This window comes from Hesperophylax consimilis, chromosome 16 (assembly GCF_061612785.1).
Source record: "Hesperophylax consimilis isolate HC1 chromosome 16, BYU_Hcon_1.0, whole genome shotgun sequence".
NCBI lineage: Eukaryota > Metazoa > Arthropoda > Insecta > Trichoptera > Limnephilidae > Hesperophylax > Hesperophylax consimilis.
This window is the reverse complement of record NC_142851.1, coordinates 25820799-25842713: the sequence shown is the minus strand read 5'-3', so window position 1 is coordinate 25842713 and position 21915 is coordinate 25820799. Positions and strand designations below refer to the sequence as shown.

General features: G+C 33.3%; 1 protein-coding gene across 3 annotated transcripts in view; it reads right to left on the bottom strand.

The window, feature by feature from the left end:
• Calx (sodium/calcium exchanger 3) overlaps positions 1-21915 on the bottom strand; it is a 351624-nt gene that overhangs the window by 8472 nt on the left and 321237 nt on the right. For all 3 annotated transcript variants that reach the window (XM_089641071.1, XM_089641072.1, XM_089641073.1), the window contains 2 exons: positions 21612-21711; positions 6631-6738 (listed from right to left, as the gene is read on the bottom strand). In XM_089641071.1, the coding sequence (XP_089497197.1) occupies positions 6631-6738; positions 21612-21711 (208 nt within the window). The remainder of the gene's footprint in view (positions 1-6630; positions 6739-21611; positions 21712-21915) is intronic.

Genomic DNA, 21915 nt, shown 5'->3' with positions numbered 1-21915 from the left:
ATCAAACAAGGATGATAATTCAACCTTGTTACAGTGGAATATTAATTTCTTCTTTTTAGATCTTCCCAGTTTAAAAAAAAAATCCCATCCGATTTTAGTGTATTTTTTCAGTACACGATAAAATCTAAGCCGTATAAATAAAGGTATTCAAGCTATGTGAAAGTCCTATTTAAGTTCTGTTATCATCCGAGTGATGTGACACAACATTCGTACGTTGCAATAGTAAGAAAATGTGAATAGAACTTTCACAGAACGTTAGAATTAACTTTGAGATTTGATGATTTGTACAAATTCTGTGAAACAATCCTTCTTAAGGATCAATTTTTAGACGATAAGCGCCATTAAACACACGCCGGTTCTCGGCCAGTTTTCGTCACTCGCAGCTTATTCAAAGAACCGCACAATAGACTGTCGCACATTGCGGTGAATATATATATATATATTGGTCATGGCTGCAGTGTGAACGTTTTCATTTAAAGTATTTGCGTCAAGCGATCATGTCACGGTTTTTAACCATGGTGACTCCGTGTGACGCCATACGCAAAGGCCGGCCCTACGCGGGCGCAATCGGAGAATTACTAAGGCACTGATAATACCTAACACCTGACAGTCCAAACACATCGCCCTTGAGATTATTGTTCATAAAGACGGAGCTACACAAAAATACAAACCGAATATTATTGATTATAGAGATCACCTACCTAGGCGGTTACTGGTTTTGTCAAAAGGCACCAAAATTGGCCTGGTCCTTACGTTCCATGCATTGGCGGTTGAAACGGATTCTTGTATATCTTCATCAATAAATAATCCAATAATAACTGACTTAAATTGGCGTTCGATTTGTAATAATGATAGTGCTGGTGTCCAAATAAGTCATAATAAATTCGGAGTACTAAATGTCTTCGCTCCTTAGATTCAAGGAAAGAGATAAATAGTTAACAAAGACATTCGCTTGAATTTCAATAACATTTTAATTTTTCTAAACAAGTTTTAAATTTGAAACCAATACAGCGATATATTGACTTATTTTTGAATAGTTGAAAGAATATTTCAAACCACTCTAGCCCACACAGTGTAAAGTTCATAAAGCCAGAGCTCACCGCTTGTGAGTTTTCGCAGGTTCGACAGAAATTATTATTTGCAGTTTTTTCATAAGAAACATTTTTTGACATTTCTGTAAAAATTAATTGAAGTTTACTACTTTAAAAAAAAGATTAAACAAAACTTACAAGAAAATTTTTCATTATTGTTCGAACTTATACGATCGAGTTCCTGGTTGGCGTATGACGTGCAGAAACCTTGAAGCAATACAATAAAAACTTGAAGCTGAAAGGCGCTTAGAAAACCTGGCGTTTTCAAAAGCGCCAAAGTAAATATCTACGGAAAGAGCATCCAGATAGCTAGCGTTATGATAAAAAAATTTAAGTACCAAACCAAATTAGAGTACTTGGTAGTAATTTGTATTCAGATAAGAAACAAAACGTTTAGTATTTTGACCAACAGAATGATCGAGCGTTTTCAACTCGACGATTCGTCGATGATAGATTGTTAGAATTTCTTACTTTTACAAGTGCCGGTAACTAATAAATATTTTGAGCCCTTTGGAGTAGCGATGGGTCATGACTCATTTTATTAAGAGTGGCATCCACAGTACCAGCTCAATATTTTTGCATGGCTCAAAGAGTCGACTCAATTGAACGATGGCTCAATTGAAGGAAAGACGTGAACTCAGAGCTTATGAGGAATGAGTATACTGTGCTCCCCCGCTACGACTCCCCCGATACGGTTTCTAGCTCCCAGCGGGAAAAATAAGATGCTATGTAGTTAGCAGATGTTGGTACATATGTCCAAGTCCAGAAGTTGGAATATGAGACGCCGTTCACATATATGTAATAACATTTAGTACTTTTGAATGGCGTTATTGTATCGCCTATATATCTCCCGAAAAAAAGGTAACCGTTCCATTGAGCCGTGGTACAGTTTATCAGGAGTCGTACAAATACAGCTAAATTTAAAAAAATATCAATTAATTTAAATTATCAAGGGGCTCGTTTATGAACGACTACTCATCGCTACTTTGGAGTAGGTAAATACGCACTGTTTTGAATGCTTGCCAATCTACGTTTTGAAGTGTTGAAATTATATCATGAGGTGAAGTGCGTAGCGTAAAATTAGGTTTATGCGAGATTTTTCCTTGCACAAAAAAAATATGAATGATTGATAAAAATGTTCGGAATACAAGGAACATTAAATTAATGATTCTTTAAAATGACAAGATTCAGAATATTAGAGCAATCCACGTAAAATATTTATCTATGAGATACAAGGTATTATCCAAATAGACAGAACATTGCTTTTCACCTGCCATTAGGCATATAGGCTAATGTCCGAATTGATCGCAAAAATATCCAGAAAAATAAGCTGATGGCTCCTAACTGTTGGGGGAAGGGTAGGGAGTGGGTGGGGAGAGGGTGGCTGTGCCGTGAACCGGAAGGGGAGAGATAGGTGCGGTAATAACTCTGGGGCTGTCACCAAGTAGCGGGCCAAATCCTTCTTAGTACAAAAAGGTGGCGGTCCGGCTAAGCGCTTCGTCGACTAAACTCATTTATGTCGTTTTAAAATCACTAGTCTGTAATCGTGATAACTTTTACATCAATTCAATCAATTCAATTCTAAAAACTACGTAAACTTTGTTAAAATCACAAAGAGAAAAACTGATCACCTCACAACATATCGTCGCATTAATTCGTAGACTGCGTAACTCCAAATTGTTCGAAAATACGTTTTTAATGTCATCTGGTGTTAAAATTAGACCCGCATCGACTAGTAAAACTCGAAAATTTAAAAAAAATAACCTTTTAGATAAACACAAATTAGAAAACTGCGTAAAATTATGGTGCCATTTTTACTCGCGAATACTTCGTAACTCCTTAATTCAGTATTGGCCGGTGAGCCGTGCACGCTTGTTGTGTTTTTGACTGAGGAAATTTATTTACGGTGTAATAGTTTTACCGTGAAATTAACTGAGATAAGTTGATTAATCAATTTTGAACATTTTATAACCTGAATTTTAATTGTGAAGTCACGAATAGTGTTTTGTATCTGTAGTCTAAACTGACGTCTTCTGCACCGTGTGACGCTCTGCCGTAGTTCTCTTGTTTTATGTGCCTCTGCGGTTTCGTAAATACCTAATAGGTCCTTGTTCTGTGATTATCTCTTCTTCAAGGTCACCATCTCTTTGCAAGTGGATCTCCTCCTGATGCATATCCGGATCCGGTTCTTCACTGTCCTCTTCAAACAAACCCAAAATATTTACGGTGGAACGTGCGGCAATTCCATCTCGTCTCTCCTCAGACACAGTCCGTTCTCTGTCAGGCATCTTCCGCGGGTCAAGCACATGTCTTGGTATGCCATCTACTTCGATGTTGTTGACTGAAGTAAGTCCTGTCACCCTTCCATGCACGATGTGCATCTCCCATCTACTGGTTTAACCGCAAGAAGATCGCCCACTTAGAGCTCAGTCAATACTTCCTCTTCTATATTCACTTGCGCAGAAGGGTGTCTCCACGAGTGTGAAGTGTGAACTATACTAGACAGCGCAATACCTCGATCATCCTGACTTTTTGCAGCCAAAGATTGTACCGAAACACTGCCTGCAGGGGATCGCTTCCACTTCTGGCTGCAGTTCTCTTTATTGTTTGATGATGTCGTTCAACTATACCGTTTCCAGCTGGTCGGTATGCCGCGCAAAATCTTTGACGAACATTCCATCTCTTACACTTATCTGTAACACTGTAGGAACAAAATGCAGTACCATTGTCCGTGAGAACTACTTTGGGCGGGCCTCTTTCCCGAAACACTTCTTCCAAATGTCTGATAATCGAAGCTGCATTATCTGACTCGATTTCCCGCCACACGGCAAATCTACTTGGACCGCAATCGATAAATGTGAGTAAACATTTCCTACCGAAATGAGTAACATCAACTGCCAAGCGACTCCAGGTTGTCACAACATTAAGATTACCCGCTTCATGGGATGATGGTGGAGGGTCAATTGTCCTGCATTGTACGCAGGAACGCACGCATCTATCGACGTCCTTTCTTCTCGCCTCGGGATCGACCAGCCGGGCAAGATGAAGCGTTCACTTTACTCCAAAGTGATGCTGAGCATGAAGAGTTTCTACGCTTAAAGCACATGTTTGCTCACCAGTTCCACTTTCAAGTCTCTCCCACCTATCTTCACACTCTGAGGAGTCTCTTTCACAACGTTTCCTGTCATGGCTACTCTTTGCCCGGGTCTTACAAACCCTAGTAAGTACATCAGTTTTATTTCTACAGGACAACAAGGGTGATCGACAATGTCAGATCAAATTCTTCTACAATCTCCTTCATCAACTCCAAGCGTCACTTAACGATCATCTCTGACACGACTACTCCCGGTCAGTGTAGATCTCACCCCGCACAAAACCGTCGCCGAATCTGTAATGATCTCCAGAGTTTGAAGATTTCACTTGAGAGTCAGATTAAGGAAGGAAAAGTACCAGCATTTACAAGACTTAAAACAGACATTAGAAAAGGATTACCACTCCTTTAACGATAACCTTCCGCATCATTAAAATCATTAAAATGCATCTAAATAGACTGCCTCGACATACACATACATTGTTGTGTTTTATTTTGTAAATGTAAAATCTCCCAAATTTTCCGCTAGGTTGTTCATAAAACTGTTCGCAGAAAAGTATGTATCTTTTGTAAAATGCGTATCTCCATTCTCGGTTTTTACGTAAACTTCGTAACTCCGATTTGAAATAGAAAGCCTTAACTTATAAAAGTTTAATGATTGAAAATAAATTTCCAAATATATTATATGTTCGAAACATAATAAAAAGAATAAGCCGTCCTTAATTTTTTTTCACTACGAGGTTTTTTGTGCCTCCTGTAAAATTTTACATTTGGGAGTTACGCATTCTACGAATTAATGCGACGATATATATTAAACAAAAAAAATATTATTAATAAATACATTAATAGCAAGATATTAGCGCAGACCCGTGAAAATCATGGAATATTAAAATGGTACTCCGAAAAAACAGATATGAAATTTTGTTATTTTATTAAAAATCTGGTCAAACTATTCATTTTCCTGTTAAGGCGATGCACTACGTCGTGTAATATTCTAAATTGAGCCGATATCAATAACAACCCTTACGTAGATGGCGATAAAGTTTAAATTCCCGCTTAACACCATCCGACTGTTTTGATTTATGCAAGAAAAAAACATGGCCAAAAAGTGCCTTTTATTTTATTTTGTGGATGTTCAGGCAAAAATATTTTTTTTTATCATTTTATAAATAACTTAATTTTCCACATTATACAATAAAATCATAACCGAAAATGGGTTCGTAAGTAGGAGATTTTGAACTTTAAAGCAGTTTTCATAGGCCTTTACATTATTTTTTCTGGGCTTATAAAAAGATTTATCTAAAAATACTCGATTATTTCAAAGGCCAAGATGTATTCTACTCGCAGTATTTATTAAAGCATCTGAAACATTTCTAGGCGACCAAATTTTCAAACCAAAAACACATGATTTTGCATTACTACGTATGGCATCGCCTTAAAAACAGGATATAAAGAATAACGAATGATTTGATAAATCTCACAACAAACTATCAGTAAAGCACGAATATGTTATGAGGAAGCCGAAGCACATATTCTTACAAATAATAATATTATCGTATCTCGTCCATTATATTTATTCGGACCTGTGTGAACACGTGTTCAGATAAATTCTGAATAACTAATATTTTATTAGGAAATGGTCATGCAGTCACATTTTTAACATCATTGCCTATCAGGATCATTTCCTATCAAAAAAATAATTACATTTCAAATTAACACCTTTAGTAAACTTTGGAAATATTTTTCAGATTTAGATTTGTCGAAAAAAAAATTTCAAACATGGAATATAGAATTATTATTATAATTCATTGAAATAAAATAATTTTATCGTTTGTCTGATATGAAATGATAGTTATCACTTCTAATTTTCAAAATTAAAAGTCAATTGAACTTGAATTAATTTTACACATTACGCAGGAATACCGATGAATATTTCACATCATCCATGCACCGACCACCGAAATTAGCAAGTTTATAACTATTGGAATGGTGTTTTTCTATTGAGTGACAATTTAAATGTTCAATTTTGGAAAATGGGTGCACCATTGCCAAACCTTTAAATGAATAGAACCTAAATAAATATTTACTGTTCATGATTTGTTCTGATACGGAAGTACATCAGAAATCTGTTGTGCGATACATAGGTATTTTATTACGTAATTATAACAACAAGGTTTATTCTGCCTAAACACTGTTTAGAGATAATAACTTATAAAGAAAGCTATTTTAAAACTACTTAGAAGGTAGCTTCAGATCTATTTTAGAGATAAAAAATCTTTGTGGTAGACTGGAAGAAACATTGCTCTGGAAATAATGAGTTCTAGTTTGAGCTATTTTAGTGCTCATTATCTCAGAACATTGCTATGGTGAAGATTCGGTAGTAAGTTCATAGGTACATTTAAAACAGCGCTACAGAAAAATAAAATGATAAAATACGTATTTTGTTACCTGTAGGTGGGACGAATGCAAATATCAACTTCCAGAAGACAGTCAGGATGTGCATAAAGTAGTCCATACATGACGGTTTCTTCTGTTCACCATCCTCATCTTCTTCTCCTAAAAAAACAAAATATTATATTATTAAAACGTCAAATATAACTTTACAACATTTTATTTATGCTGTAAAATTACGTACATATACGTAGGTACTGTGTTAAGATTTTTTTCCTGTACATAGGAACACAAGTTTTTGTTTTTAAGATTTGTATTTTTTATTTATTTAAACACACAGAGATCTGTAGATTTTCTCTTTAGTATTATTGTTTCTAGCGGTACCTGAAAAGCATTTTTTTCATAAAAATTGTCACATAATTCAGAATGTTAGCGCCCAAATCGCTGGCTTGTGCTGCAGTGTCATTTACATATTTTTTAGTGTGGAAACTAAATACAGTGAAGCATTAGTGTTGCGTCAGTAGAGACAATGGAGTTAACATGATAAACGGATGCATGTGAATGACGCAAAGGATGAAGACAGGGTGTCTAACGCGTGTCAGGCCGTGTCAGTGTGACGCGTGTCAGGGTGTAGGGGAGGTGTCTTGCAATCCACCCTCTACTTTGCGGGGACCAATAGTGATGAAATCGCGCAGCGCAAGTGTCGTAAAATAATGAATATTCTAAAAATGATTACAAAAGGATTTACTACTCATAATAAGAAAATAATTGGTAGTGATGGCAAGCCGATACATAAAAGAGCACAAAGCATTTCGAATAACTAATAGAATAATAAAATCATTGTTATTATGAACAATTCGTTATTCGAAATATTTCAAAAGATTTTTTTTTGATTTATCAAATTATTTTAATGTTTCGCAAACCAGTAATTCAGTTAATCACCCAAAAAAACGTGAATTATTCTGATTTTATAGGAAAAACTTTTTAGGAAGTGTAATATTTTGTTATTATTCTAAAATAATTAATACCCGCTGCGTAGTTTTGATTTGTAATTAAGTATTCATATTAGTATAAAATGAAACCCATAGCGTAAAATGAAACTTTACTACCGGAAAAATTAATAATTTCAACTTTAGTCGTCAAAATGAAAATACAAGGGACTTATCAACTATAAAATTACATTAAGACTTTCGTCCTTATCAAATCGCCGAATGGCGAGACACGGAACTTCGTTAAGTTTATACCAAATTTCCATTGCGTAACTTCGGTTACAGTACCTAAGCAACTACTTAAATACAAGATTAGCTAGGAACGTAATATTTATGATTCCAGACTATAAATGGTTTTCATTATCTTAGGAAAGCTTTGTTGTAGTGTAAGTACCAATCTACATTTCGCACTATCCTAAAAAAATCTAGACAATATTGCCCTTAGGTAAATAAGTAGGTAGGAACCTACTGTCGAGAAGTTTTTTCACAAATACCACAAAAACTTATTTTCGTGACACTTTTTTTAAAGTGAAAAATATATATAATGATAATCTTTAAATGCAAATTCAATTAGTTAATTGTTTTTAATAAGAAAACTTGTAGCAGTTCACTTTTGCCCAGCTACAGTTTTAACAAACTATATAAAGGCCGCCTTCATGGCACTCGTACTCTATGGGCTTTTCTAGAAGGAAGCGCAAAAGATATTTTGTGATGTGTGGTAATAAGTTGAGTATTTAAGCGATAGATGGCACTAGTCATAAAGCTTACTCCAGAGTCCGTCAGATGTCGCTAGAGTGTATGCTTGTAAGGTTATAGTGACAGGGAACAAGCTTCTTGAACCAGATAATTACCAAACCTCGGGTAATGAACAGTGTAGCTAAATCCAGACCTATTATTTGTAAGGTAAATAAACACAATTATAAGTAGAACCTTTTACTTATTAACAAAGAGTTCCCAACACATAAATCTGCAAAGTAAGGCAGATATAACATATTGTAACCAGAGATGTGCAAAATGGGTACCCCAAACCATTTGAAATGCAAAATGGAAATGGGTCAAAACTTTTCCATTTGAAAATGCAAAATGCAAAATGGTTTTTAGAAATGCATTTCAAATGCAAAATGCAAAATACCTATTTTCAAAATGCATTGAAAATGCAAAATGGTTTCTCAGGTCAAACAATTAAAATGATTAAAGAATTTTTAAACAATTTTGTAATTTAATAATGGACATCAATGTAGTACAAACATATTACATGATGGTAAATCCAAAAAAACCACGACTACAGATTATGAAACCACAAAAAATTTGCGCGGAACTAATGTTGCCAACGTAAAAACATAGAAACTGCCATCTAACATTTAATATTACAGCGTCATGGCCCCATGTTCAGTATTTGAATCAGTATGTTTTGTAATGGTATCACTCAATTGCCAGAGCTCCTACCAGGGAGAAACTTGACAAATGTAAATTATCTCTCATAGCGAGGTTGAGGACCGACTTATATTTGGGGCTTATGAAAAAAAGATGAGTGGAGATAGTAGGAAGAATGTTGCAAAAAAGCTTTTAAAATGGAAAATGCATTGAGAAAAGCATTTAAAATGCAAAATGCAAAATGGTTTTTAGAAAAGCATTTAAAATGCAAAATGGAAAATACCCATTTTGCATTTTGCATTTCCATTTGAAATGGATTTATTTGAAATAAAGCACATCTCTGATTGTAACCTTAATTTAACCTACATACCACCATATATCACCCATACCATTATTGTTCGAATATCACAACTATTTAAACAGTTTAATTGCTCGTAACATCGGCCATTAAACGCAATATTATTATAAACCCCTCTGTATACTGGTCCTTCTAGCTGAATGATTTCTAATGGATCTGGTTTTACTCAGATACTTGGAGGTTCGTCGATGTCTAAATTTCCTTTATTTTCGGTTAAAAGAAGACTGTTGCGTTGGACTATAAAAGAAATTATTATTTATCTGATATCACGACAACTTTAACAGTTTTTGAGTTTTTTTTTAAAATTTGATATAAGTTTATCGTTTCTTCTCTCAAAATGAGAATCCAATCGCGCTTTAAATTGGTTTATATTAGTAGAATTGATGACATGTTGTAGAAGTTTATTTCATGCATCCATTCCTATATTTGTAAGGAAGTGTTTTCTAGGATTGAATGAAAAAAAGGGTTTTATAAAAAAAAAATTGTGTCTCTGGAAATTTATATTTTTTATTATTCCCTTTATCCCCTTTAATTTTTCACTCAATTCTTATAAACAAAGTTTGTTCCTATCAGACCTGTTAATGATTTAATGTTTATTCTGTTTTAAAAATATTTGTTTTGAATAAACGAAGTAAATAATAGTAAATTTGGGTCCCACAAAACATTAATTTCTTTGTTTACAATAATTTACATAATGCTTCAGATTTCGGTAGAAATAGTTCCGGCGACAAAAACACAATATGTGTTTTCCACCAGTCGGGCAACTCTCAACAAGTTCTGCGATCCAGCTTTCGCATTAGATTTGCATAAATCTCCATAATCCGATCTAAGTTTGATGAAGGGAAAGCTCTGGGTTTCATCATGAAGATGAATTTATTGGATTGGACACTTGCAAGCCGCTACTGCGTCAGAGACTTGCAAATAATATTTAATCAAGATGTCTCTATTACACTGAGTTCTCATTATGCCTCTCAAATTCTCATAATGTCTCAAAATTGATTGCTTAACCCATATGGTGTGATGTAGAAATTCTCATAATGTCTTAAAATTAGAGCTTTTGAAAACCCCTACACAAAATTTCATACACCTTGATATATCTTGAAGTATTGTCAATGTCCCAATACAAAAAAGAATTGCGTCAAAATCCTCCATGAGAAAAACGATGTATTGTAATGTTAAATTTATTATTTTGTTTTATTTGTCAATACTATTGTTAAACTTTTAAAAGTATTAAATGTACCTATACTTCTGTTATGTTATTTACATTTGTTTTGCTGTTCATTTTTATTTACCTTATGCCAATATGGATTACATTGTCTAACTCCTGCATGTAGTCCGGCGTAAAATTATCATTATCATTTGATAATTTTCGTTCAATACAGTTGTGCGTTGAGGAATTTGTTTTTACGAACCCACTCAACTGTAAAACAGTTTTTTTGCTTGATGGTTACTTAATTGGTATTTAATGTTTAAAATAAATTTAAAAAAACATAATTTTACACGTTAATTATTAATTAGCTAAATGTAAGCCTTTAAACGAAGATGTATCTGACCTACTAAAAATGTTTTTATTTTGTTAAAACTATCCTTTGACGGCCTCCGTGTTCGAGGGGTAAAGCTCTCAACTAGCAATCTGAAGGTCGCGGGTTCAAATCCCGGCGCGCGCAAGTAAATTTTATTTAATCAATTTGTACAATACATTAATTATAAATTATATATAGTATACTTGCGGCACGTTCCAGAGCGGGAGCTTCTCTCAGTATCGCCCTGGTGTAAGACCGCTATTCAGAATTACAAAAAAAGTTGCTTGAAATGGCTTTAGCCGTATTTGGTGACAAGATCTGAATAGTTACTGATACTCCCCCACATTTATTTTCCTCCTCTTCTCCCGCTCCCCAATACCATCAGCCTCACAACATACCATATTGGGGATGACATTGTCTAACTGGCTCCATACAGTTGGGATCAGTAGTGCTTTTATAAAACAAAAACAAAAAAACCAAAATGTGCAACTTTTATAAGCAACGCGGGCATTTTGTATGTAATGCCTTACAAGTTAGATAGGAACAAGAATTTTAACAGCTTAGCTTAGTGCTCTGTGAGGGATTCTGTTTTAAAATTCCAAGAAATTAAACGACACCGGGCGGAACATGAAAAAGATACAAATCCTATTAAAATAAACTAATTCAAAGGTGAGAATACAGTTACTGCACTAAATACACAGGTGTTTGCTTCAAAAACAATAATTAACCAACGTTTTTAGAATAATTGAATCGGGGAAATCCCAAATTGTTTTATCATTGAAGTCAATATTATTTATTTATTTAGTTACTATTTATAATATATTATTCCCAGGGAATTGAAAATTTTTTTCGGGAAAGAACATTATTAAAATAAAAGAATTTTATTTTCACATAAGAAAAAACGAATTTAAAAGGGAGTTCAATGAACAGTGTACATAGATTTTAAAACAGATTCCACAGACTTTACACAGTTAAATGAAAAAAATATTTCATACATACATAAAAAATTAACAATATAATTATTTTTTTGGAAAATTTAGTTAAATTCGAGCTTCCCCGAAGGGACCATTTCAGTTTTATGGAAATTATTTTTAATAAAGAATCGGTAATACTGTCTTCAATTATTAACAGTTGTTTATTTATAATAAGATAAAGAACATCATTTTAGAAGATAACTGACGTGTTAAAAACTGTATTTATGGTTTAAGCCGTAAGTTTGTATACCTCCAAATTAATTTTCTTTTATTTACAAATTATTAAACGTTATTCTTTAGTCCTGTCAGTTTGCGAAACGACTTTTGTAACAGATGTTTTGGCGTTCCAGCGTAAAAACATAACATAATATATCAAAAAATAAAAATATATAAAAAAATATCAAAAATTCACATTTTTAAAAGGCAAAGGGTCTAATAATAGTTTTTCTAGTTTTATGTTTTTTTTTATTTATCCAATTCAGAACAAGTATCTTCTTTTATTTCAAATTTTACTTAAAATTACTTCTCATTATTTTCGAAATAATTATTAAATAATTGAAGAAGAAGAAAATACCAATTAATTCTAAACGAAACAGGAAACAGAACAAGACATAGAAAATTAAACAGATAACGGTCACAACTAGGAATCGAACTCAAGATCTATTATCTTACCGGGATATGCGTTTTATATTATTAAAACATCAAATATAACTATATATTCGCCTTCCCAAACATGTGACAAAGAATTCCCCTGAAGGGAGAAAGCGAAGAAAGCTAAAAACCAAAAAATTAATACATAAACGAGATACAGCAGCGGAATTTCTTTGTACCCTTGAGACGTCTCTGTATTTGCTGGTTAGTTGGTGCATAGCGGAAGGGGGTGGTTATTGTGTAGAGTTTAGGTAGGTTTTCAACGTTTATGACCCCCTACTCCCCACTCTTTTGCCACTAATGTCCCAAGTTTGCGCCCATGCAAGTGTGCACTTTAACTTTTTTCCACGAATCTCCACTTTAAAAGAAGATCATTTTAAGGAAGGGAAGAGAAAGCTTTCCAACTCAAGCTTCCCCGAAGAAACCACTTCAATTTTATGCAAATTATTTTTAATTTCGCCCACACCACAGCTACAGTTGAAGCTTAAAATGTCACCATTCCTTGCTAAAAGTCGACACGTTATTACAATTTAAAATGTCACCATTTTTTGCTAAAAGTCAACACGTTATTACAATTTATAATGTCACCATTCTTTGCTAAAAGTCGACACGTTATTACAATTTATAATGTCACCATTCTTTGCTAAAAGTCGACAAGTTATTACAATTTATAATGTCACCATTCTTTGCTAAAAGTTTACACGTTATTACAATTTAAAAAGACACAATTCTTTGCTAAAAGTCGACACGTTATTACAAGTTAAAATTTAGTAGAAATTATTTAGCAGCCTACATATGTTAGTTACTATACTCAAATAATGCCATTTTGAAACGGTTTTTTTGCATTTCCTAAAACGATATATCCTTCCAAGGAGTTGTGTACACTCAAACTTTCTTTCCTTAGATTAAATACTTGAGTAATGCATTTTTGAACAGGTGAAAGTGTTACGAGATTAAAAAATCCACATTCACGATACTGTGCTACGTGGGAATTGAACCCGCATCATACTCAAGTAAAAAGCGTAGACTACACTACAAAAAATAATAAAAATAAAAAAATCCCCCATCTTTTTTCCTTTTTTTATATTAACCGTATATATAGCCACCTACCTGAACTCTGAGGTGTACAGGTGAACTGAACCTAACCTAACCTAACCAACTTGTTTTCTTTCCAATTTAATATTAAAAAAACTCTCATCATTATACAGGGTGTCCGGGGATAAAGTGGGCTAACTTCAGGGGGTTATTCTACACTTTTTAAGGTAGTTGTTAGGTTAAAATTTCGATTGTGTATATGAAGCGGAGCACCTCTGCTAAGTCACCAAACTTAGCAAACCAATGGGGTACCACTTAGAATCACCTTCCGAAGTTAGCGCACTTTCCCCCGGACACCTTGTATTATTTCGTTTTCAATGGATGTCAGAAATCCTTCGAAATAAATTACGCTTTTTACATAATCGTAAAAAAACATTTTAAAACTATCTGAAACTATGTCTTTATTGAAATCAGTATCATAATATTGGGATTTACTAGTAAGCTACTAGTAGCTGGTGTACCGCCAGCCTTTATTACAACCATTCTCATTTAATAACGAGGATAAAATTATTCGTTCCAGGAGATCTTATCCATCTTTCATTTAAAATACACGGTGTCCGGAAACTCGTAGTACAAGCGGGAAACTGGAGAATCTACACCACATGGGGAACCCAAATAAACATAAAGTTTTTTGATTTGAGCATTTTCACAAAAAAAAAAAAAACAAAAAAAAATATTTTTCGGTTATTTTAGGGTTAAAGTTTTTTCTGGTGTTTAGGGTTAAACAACAGATGTTTTAACCCTGCAGAGCAGAAATATTTTATGATTACACCGGATTAAATGAAGGGTGATTTCAAAATAATGCTTCAAATCCGAGTTTCTTCATTTGTTTTACTTTCAAATAGTTTTAATTAGTTGGGTACTTTGATCTTTAGTAATAATTTATAAGAATTTGATAAAAAAAAAAAAATCAACTTCTAACTCGATTTACTCGATAACGAAAGCTCAAATAAAAAAAAATACTACAAAATCGACCCCAAATGTGATGTAGATTCACCAGTTTCCCGCTTGTACTACGAGTTTCCGGACACCCTGTATAATGTACACCGTCGAGTAATGGCTAGACGGGTGCTGCTTTAGTTGAATATACTGTTAAAACGATTCGTGGTAACGTAATAATAAATTATACAAGCCACTACCCACTTGATTTTGTTGATTTTCGACATATCATGCCGAGTTTGCAAAACGTCTTGAGTGATCGCACGCTATAATATGCCATTTTGACTTGCAGAATTCTGTATAATAATAACTGTATAAGTATATTAAAAATAATTACAAATGTAGGTCGATATTAGTTCCTAGCTAGGCAGATTGCCCGTTCTAAGGAACCAAATGCTGTTATAATTGCTAAAAAATTATTCGGTAAGTGTTGTTTTTTTTATCCAAATTGAATATTTATTAAGTTTTTACTAAATGAGCCATTAATAGGTAACCATTTAAAATTATAAGTGACATTATTTTATAGTTTTTTAGACTATACCCTCCCCAAGTTAAGTTTTTATTGAACCGATGAAGGACATTTTGCATGTTTTAATATTTAATTCTTGGGGGATTTTATTATATAATTTCGGTCCCAGATTACGACTTTTGATATTTTCCGTATTGCTCCCTGGAACCACGAGGTATTCGCTCATTATTATTATTTAGGTGAATTTATTGGCTACATAGCACTATAATCAGTTTATATGTCTCCGTATTAAAAATCAGAGGTATGATTTTTTTAAATGAGTTCAAGAAAAGGCCAATAACTCAATTCATATTCCAGTTCTTGACGCGAGCACTCGAGTGGTTATGAGTGTATGAGTTAATTTATGGCTTATTATTGTTAATCTGCCTACGTCAAATGAAATTAAGGATTAAGATCTGATCTCAGTACCTGTAACCAGAACCTCCGATGATAATTAATTATTTTAAAGCCTACTAATAAAAAAAACACTACATGTTAGTTTACACATTGAATAAAGACTGTATAAGTTCTGTCTTGAAATCGTAATAATAAACGCATTTTAGTGACTGTTTCAATCAAAATTTAGCCTGGCAACGTCGTTTTCAGTGGCGCAGCGCTTGCGCATTTGGCTGTGCGACAAAAGATGACAGTTTTGATATACGACGTTCTTCGTAAACCTGAGATGGAATCGATGCAGGCATTTTTAATGTTTTATGTTTTGCATACGAGGGCGTAATGTCAATGCCATAATATCATCAGTGTCCACAATATCAATAAAATCATCCTCTCTCTGAAATATAACGTTAACTTAATTATAATAGAACAATTTTTTTGCCATTATGTATGGCATAAATCTATTTAGTCAAAAGGCATAAAAAATGCATTATGCTATAAATATGTTCTAACTTACATCGTTCACAAAAATAATTCAAGAGTACACGCTAAAACATAGCTAAACACGTTGTGTAAATTTTCAGTAACTCGGCTGTTAATCATCAGTTTAGTCTATGATACTTTTCTTTTTACATAAACCGTTGTTTATCAGCATTTTATTTTTTTTATTTTTTATTGTTGATACATTTTTTTTTACAATATTTCATATTTCAATTTAGTAATGTTGGCCTCACTGGGTTGTTTACCCGTGCTGAGGCCCCCATTTTATAATTTAAGATTTTATACATTTAAAAAAAATAAAAGAAAAACAACATTAAAATAAAGATAAATTTAAAATAAAAAATAAAGATAAATTTAAAATAAAAAATAAAGATTAAAAATTAAAATATAATTATAACACTAAAAGAAAAATATCAAAAGAGAATGTAAATCGGCATTTATAATGATATATGTGTTTGTGCGTGTTGCGTGTTTTATATATTTTTTTTTGTTGCGTGTATATGTTTTATTCTTTTATGTTATAGTATTTTGGTAATATTGTCTTTTTGTTCTTTAATCCATTTTTTTATTTTGTGTTTGAATTTATTTTTATTTTCCTCAATTTTTGTTTCAAGTGGAAGACTGTTGAATGCTTTAATAGCGTGAGTAAGACTGTTAATGTTTTTTCTTCAATCGATATAAAGCAAGCAGTCAGCTGTGGAAAATGAAAAAATACGTATGCATTTTGTACAAATGTGCACCGCACTTAGCAATTGCAAGCTATCCTCGTCAGGAAAAAAAATATGTGTACAGCAAAAAAGGTGCAAATGAATCTTGTTCAGACAATCGAAATCAGTGATTTACGAATATTGTCTTTACGAAGATGACGTGTATAATTTTGATAGGTATAAGATTTCAGATTACATTGGTACAATATAATTTAGTGCTCCAAAGGTGGGTCGTTTGGCAATGCTACATTTGAAATATACATATGCTTTGTGTTTTTAGATGAACAATAAAAACTAAATAATGAAAGTGAACCGAGTTCCCAATGAAGCTTCTAGAGTTTAATATTATGTTAAGTCGGGTTTCCAGCGACCAAATGTTTTCACAACATCAAACAAAAATAAAAACACTGGGCAGAGCCACGTTTTTTTGTTTCCACGGAAAACAAAAAGATGTGGCCCTGCCCCAATGTTTCAGATTTGCACAAACTTTGGGTTCAATGTGAGTGGTAATATTGTCGCTGGAGACCCGGCTTTACACTAGCGTCCCATTTCGCTTTTAACGATGGAAGTAGGAGGAAATATTGTGAAATATCTATTTTTAAACAATAAAATAAGAGATTTATACGTTTTCGAAAGGCTTTTCTGCCCGGTACAGTTTTAAATTCACTTAGAAATGAAACTATTTATGATTTATACCGTACAAGAAATCAATATATTCAAATACAAACAGTGCTTTTCTGGTTATTGAGTTGTGTGTTTTCTTACTAATTAGACCCGATATTTCAATAAGCGGTAAAATGTACTAGCGGTTGGAATCTAAGACTAAGCACATAAACGGAAAATCGTTTATTTTTGGTTGGTAGAGATATAACTGAATATTATCACTAAAATGATGTTTATACTACAGCAAGTAAATTTTATTTGATTAATTCTTCTTATTTCACAATGTATTCAATACATTATAGCAAAAAATACTGTGCAGTATGCTGTATTGCGGCATGATATACTATGGAAGATGCTCTCTGTCTCGCCATCGTTTAAGACTACCATTCAGAATTGAAACATTGTTTCAATTCTGAAACCGGTACATATTTGTATTTTTAAGGGTAGGTTTCTATAATGGAACTTAAAAAAGACGTTTTACATTTTGCTTAACAACTGGAAGAAAATTATTATTAAACAAGTGAATAGTTGTAGATGAATTGTGCGTGCTGTAGTTTGATATGCTCAAACAAATATTTTGTTTTAAACCTAAATAGAATACACTTACGACCGGTTTTGGGTGGAATATTCCTTCCTTGGGACGAAAGTTATAGTGACAAAGAATACAGAAATGATTAGCGTATTGGAATCGGAATTATCACAAGGAAAATGACCATAAGGGTGGGTAAGGAACATACATTTTTACAGGAAACAAAATATCACAAAGGTTTGATTATTTTAGGTTGGGGTGTGTTCACGTAAAACGCCAATTCTCGGCTTCTTTTGGCTTCTGATCAAATTATGATAGGCCGTAAAGCATAATGGTCATGTTGTTATGCACAATGGCTGATCAAAATTTGATTAAAGCTGAGACGGACCGAAAATCGACGTTTAACGGGGACTGTTCAAAGATCAACAATTAATTAAAAAAATAAACAATTTTTTTTTACTGTAAGAATATATCTATTTTAAAATGTCTTTTAAAACTTATTATTTTGTTTTCACTAAGGGTTGTACCTTCCTTCACAGGTTCTATTGTCAATCGCGCTAACCTCACCAAATGCCGATCAGATAGGACCGACATTTATTTCGCATAACTGCTGAAATGTGATCCGATTTCAGAGAAATGCATACATGTTTGCGTGGGTGTACGTGATTGCCACCAAAATTAATAGAATGCATTGTCATCGACAACGAATATTTCTGCCGAGTTTCAGCTCTATCGGATATCGGTAATTGCATTCATTCACTAACGAAAACAAAGGTGACATTCAAATAGATATATTCATAAATAGCGCTGATCGTTAATCAAAACTGACAATGTTTTATACACCCCAACATTTGTCTTTTGTCATTTGCCCCAACATGTTACTTTTTACGAATACGTAAAATATAATTATAATATTCGAAATGAAGGATCTACTTATTTGATTCATTGAATCTCATATTAAATCGTCTTCCTGAAACATCCTTGTAAGGCGAGAGTATGTATCCTTAAAAGCCTTGCGTTGTTATTTTCAATTCGCTTTAACAAATGGGTTGCGTGTCAGGCCATCCCCGAGCAATTTATTTTTAATCAAGGAGCACACATTCCTCCTTGGGACCACTTCCCCGATCACGGAACTCAACCACTTGGTATCTCCAGATCTGCGGTGAAATGCAATCATTATTATTTACAATGGATTTCGTCACGGACTAAGAACTAATCCCAAGAAACAGAACAAACATTCTCCTGCAGGAACATTACTCGAAACTAATACGTATTTTACTTGTAAACTAAGTCCACCATTATGTTGTATGACCTTTCGATTAATCGGCCTTTCACGCTGTTATTAAATTCACATAAAATTACCTATTTCCTAATCTGTAATTCTTTCTAAGCTTTAAGAAACACATCCTCAAAAATTGAAAATACTGCCCTATTCACTAACATAAATACATTTTGACGCTGACTTCTGTATTCTGGATTCTATTGAAATATGTAATGTCCATTTTATACAGGTTTTTCCAATAAGAGGTGTTATTTTGATATTAAATCGTAAAAGATCAATGTTTTCGTTGCTTGTGTGGCACGTAGCGCCGTCTTGTTGAAAGTAAACGTTGTCCAGATCAATACTATCCAATTCCGGCTATGAAAAATCATTAATCATCTCTCGATAGCGCAATCCATTCACCGTAACTGTTGCTCCAGCCTCATTTTCGAAAAAGTATGGTCCAATGACTCCGCCGGACAATAAACCGCACCAAACAGTCACACGTTGAGAATAGAAAGGCTTTTCAACAATAATTCTTGGGTTTTCCGAGCCCCAGATGCGAAAATTTTGCTTGTTGACGAAGCCACCGAGGTGGAAATGGGCCTCATCACTCAAGATGATTTGCATTTGATTCACTCAAGTGAATTTTAATAATTTCAATGCGTTGTTGAAGCGTTTATCGTTCCATTGTTATTAATGGCGTAGTTTCTACTTGTCAAATATCCAAAAATGACAGCTTCAAAAGTAACATCTACCGAAATAGCGGGCTATTCAAAATAACACCTCTTATTGGAAAACCCTGTATTTTAACCTTAACCGTTTTCAGGTTATATATTATTATTATATTTTATTATTTTATTTTTTTTCTGACAGTTTCGGTTTCAGACTATCACGGCCATCTTCAGACTGAAGATGGATATCACTAACTTTTATTATTTTTAATTAAAGAAATAAAGTAATCAGTAATCACATATAAAACCGCATTTGTTTTTGGTTTTTACATATTAAAATATTTTTTTATTTTTTTTATTGTTGATACATTTTTTTTACAATATTTCATATTTCAATTTAGTAATGTTGGCCTCACTGGGTTGTTTACCCGTGCTGAGGCCCCCATTTTATAATTTAAGAATTTATACATTTAAAAAAAAATAAAAGAAAAACAACATTTAAATACTACTCTTCCATAGATGCTTTAGCTTGTGTTTGTAAGGGGGGGGGTGTACATTCAATTATTGTAGTTATTTATAAGGACGGGTTGTTTCGGAGTATTTGAACAATTCATCAAATTTAAACGTTCATTTCTGGGATCTGTGAAAGTCCAATTCAAGTTCTGTTATTATATCATTATAGGCTAGTTGCTTGACAAAACTGAAATAAAAACAGAACTTGAAAAAATCTTTCACAGAACTTGAAAATGAACGTTGAAATTTGATGAATTGTTCAAATACTCCGAAACAACCCGTCCTAAGTAATTAATCATATGATAAGTATTACGTACTGTAGTAAGTACATTCCAGTGAGAAAGAAAAATTGATTAGTTAATATTGATGATGTGTCATTATAATGCAATTTCACAACGAATAACAAAAAATATGAAATATTCAGTTTGAGATACTTGGCTAATATAAATAGAATTCGAAATAAAATGACTTTGTTTTTTTAACAGATACATTCGTTTTTTATTATTTTTAATATTAAACCCACACAGGAGGCCCTGACTTTAATAATTTCTCTCAGGCCTATTTCATCTTTTAGAATGCTGTGTGGAGGGTCTTTTTGAAAGAAAGGAAGGAGAGGAATTTCTGGGAAGGTTAAAGGTACGAGGGGTGGGTAGGAATCTAGGGGTCAGTTTGTACAGGAGTGACGGACATATGAATATATCCTTCTCACTACGGCGCAGTTGGAGAGGTCAAAGAGTTTCCACAAACCAGTCTCTCCCGATCTGACGATCCAATGAACCACTTGGGGTGATCATATGACAGAGGTGTTGGTTATCCAATAAATGATTACTGGTAAGCAGTACCTAAACCCGCCTCTCAATTTGAAAGTTTACCAAATTGTTGTTGTTTGAGCACAAAATCACAACTATGTAGATGGCGTTAAATTTTTCTTCTCATCTTTGTTGCATATTAATCGACTCGACTAGTTAATCTTTATTTTTCATGAATATTTAACTGTTTTAAGTTTAAGATTGTTAAATACTTTCGGTGAAATTTAATTACTAACAAATGTTTCTCAAATAAGTCTCACTAGAAAAACTAATTATAAATTAAACAGTTTGCATCAATGAAAAAACATTAGTACCTATAAATGTTTTTGTTGGAACATGTTGGACATGTAGTCTGGTGATAAGTAAGTTTCAATATGTCTGAGATAAATTATAGTATGTTAAATGCAGAAAATCTTTTATGCTAGATGAGAACGTTTCAGGATTATGGATTAGGTTAGGTTAGAAAATAGAGTTGATTACGTTGTCAATCAAGAACCTAAATGTATTGGAGAGAACATTAAGCATTTAACAGAGAATAGCTCTAGTAACAGATAAATTAAAGAAAAACATATTTTACCTGCACTAACGGTGAGCGCTTCTACAAACTGTTCTTTCCAAGAAGATGTTCCAATGAGGATGGAAGCGTTTGCTCTCTGGACCAACTTATCCACGGTATTCTGGAAGCAAATAAAAATATCGATGTTATAAACATAATATGGTTCCAGAAAATTAGCGCACTTTTGTACGTTTCTACATATTTGAAATAATAAACCACGATTGGTTCAAGAACGTCTTTTTTATGAAACGTCTCCATCAAGGGGGCTTCAAACACATAAATCTTATCGATTTACGTGCAAACTTTTGGTCGGTAATTAACTATG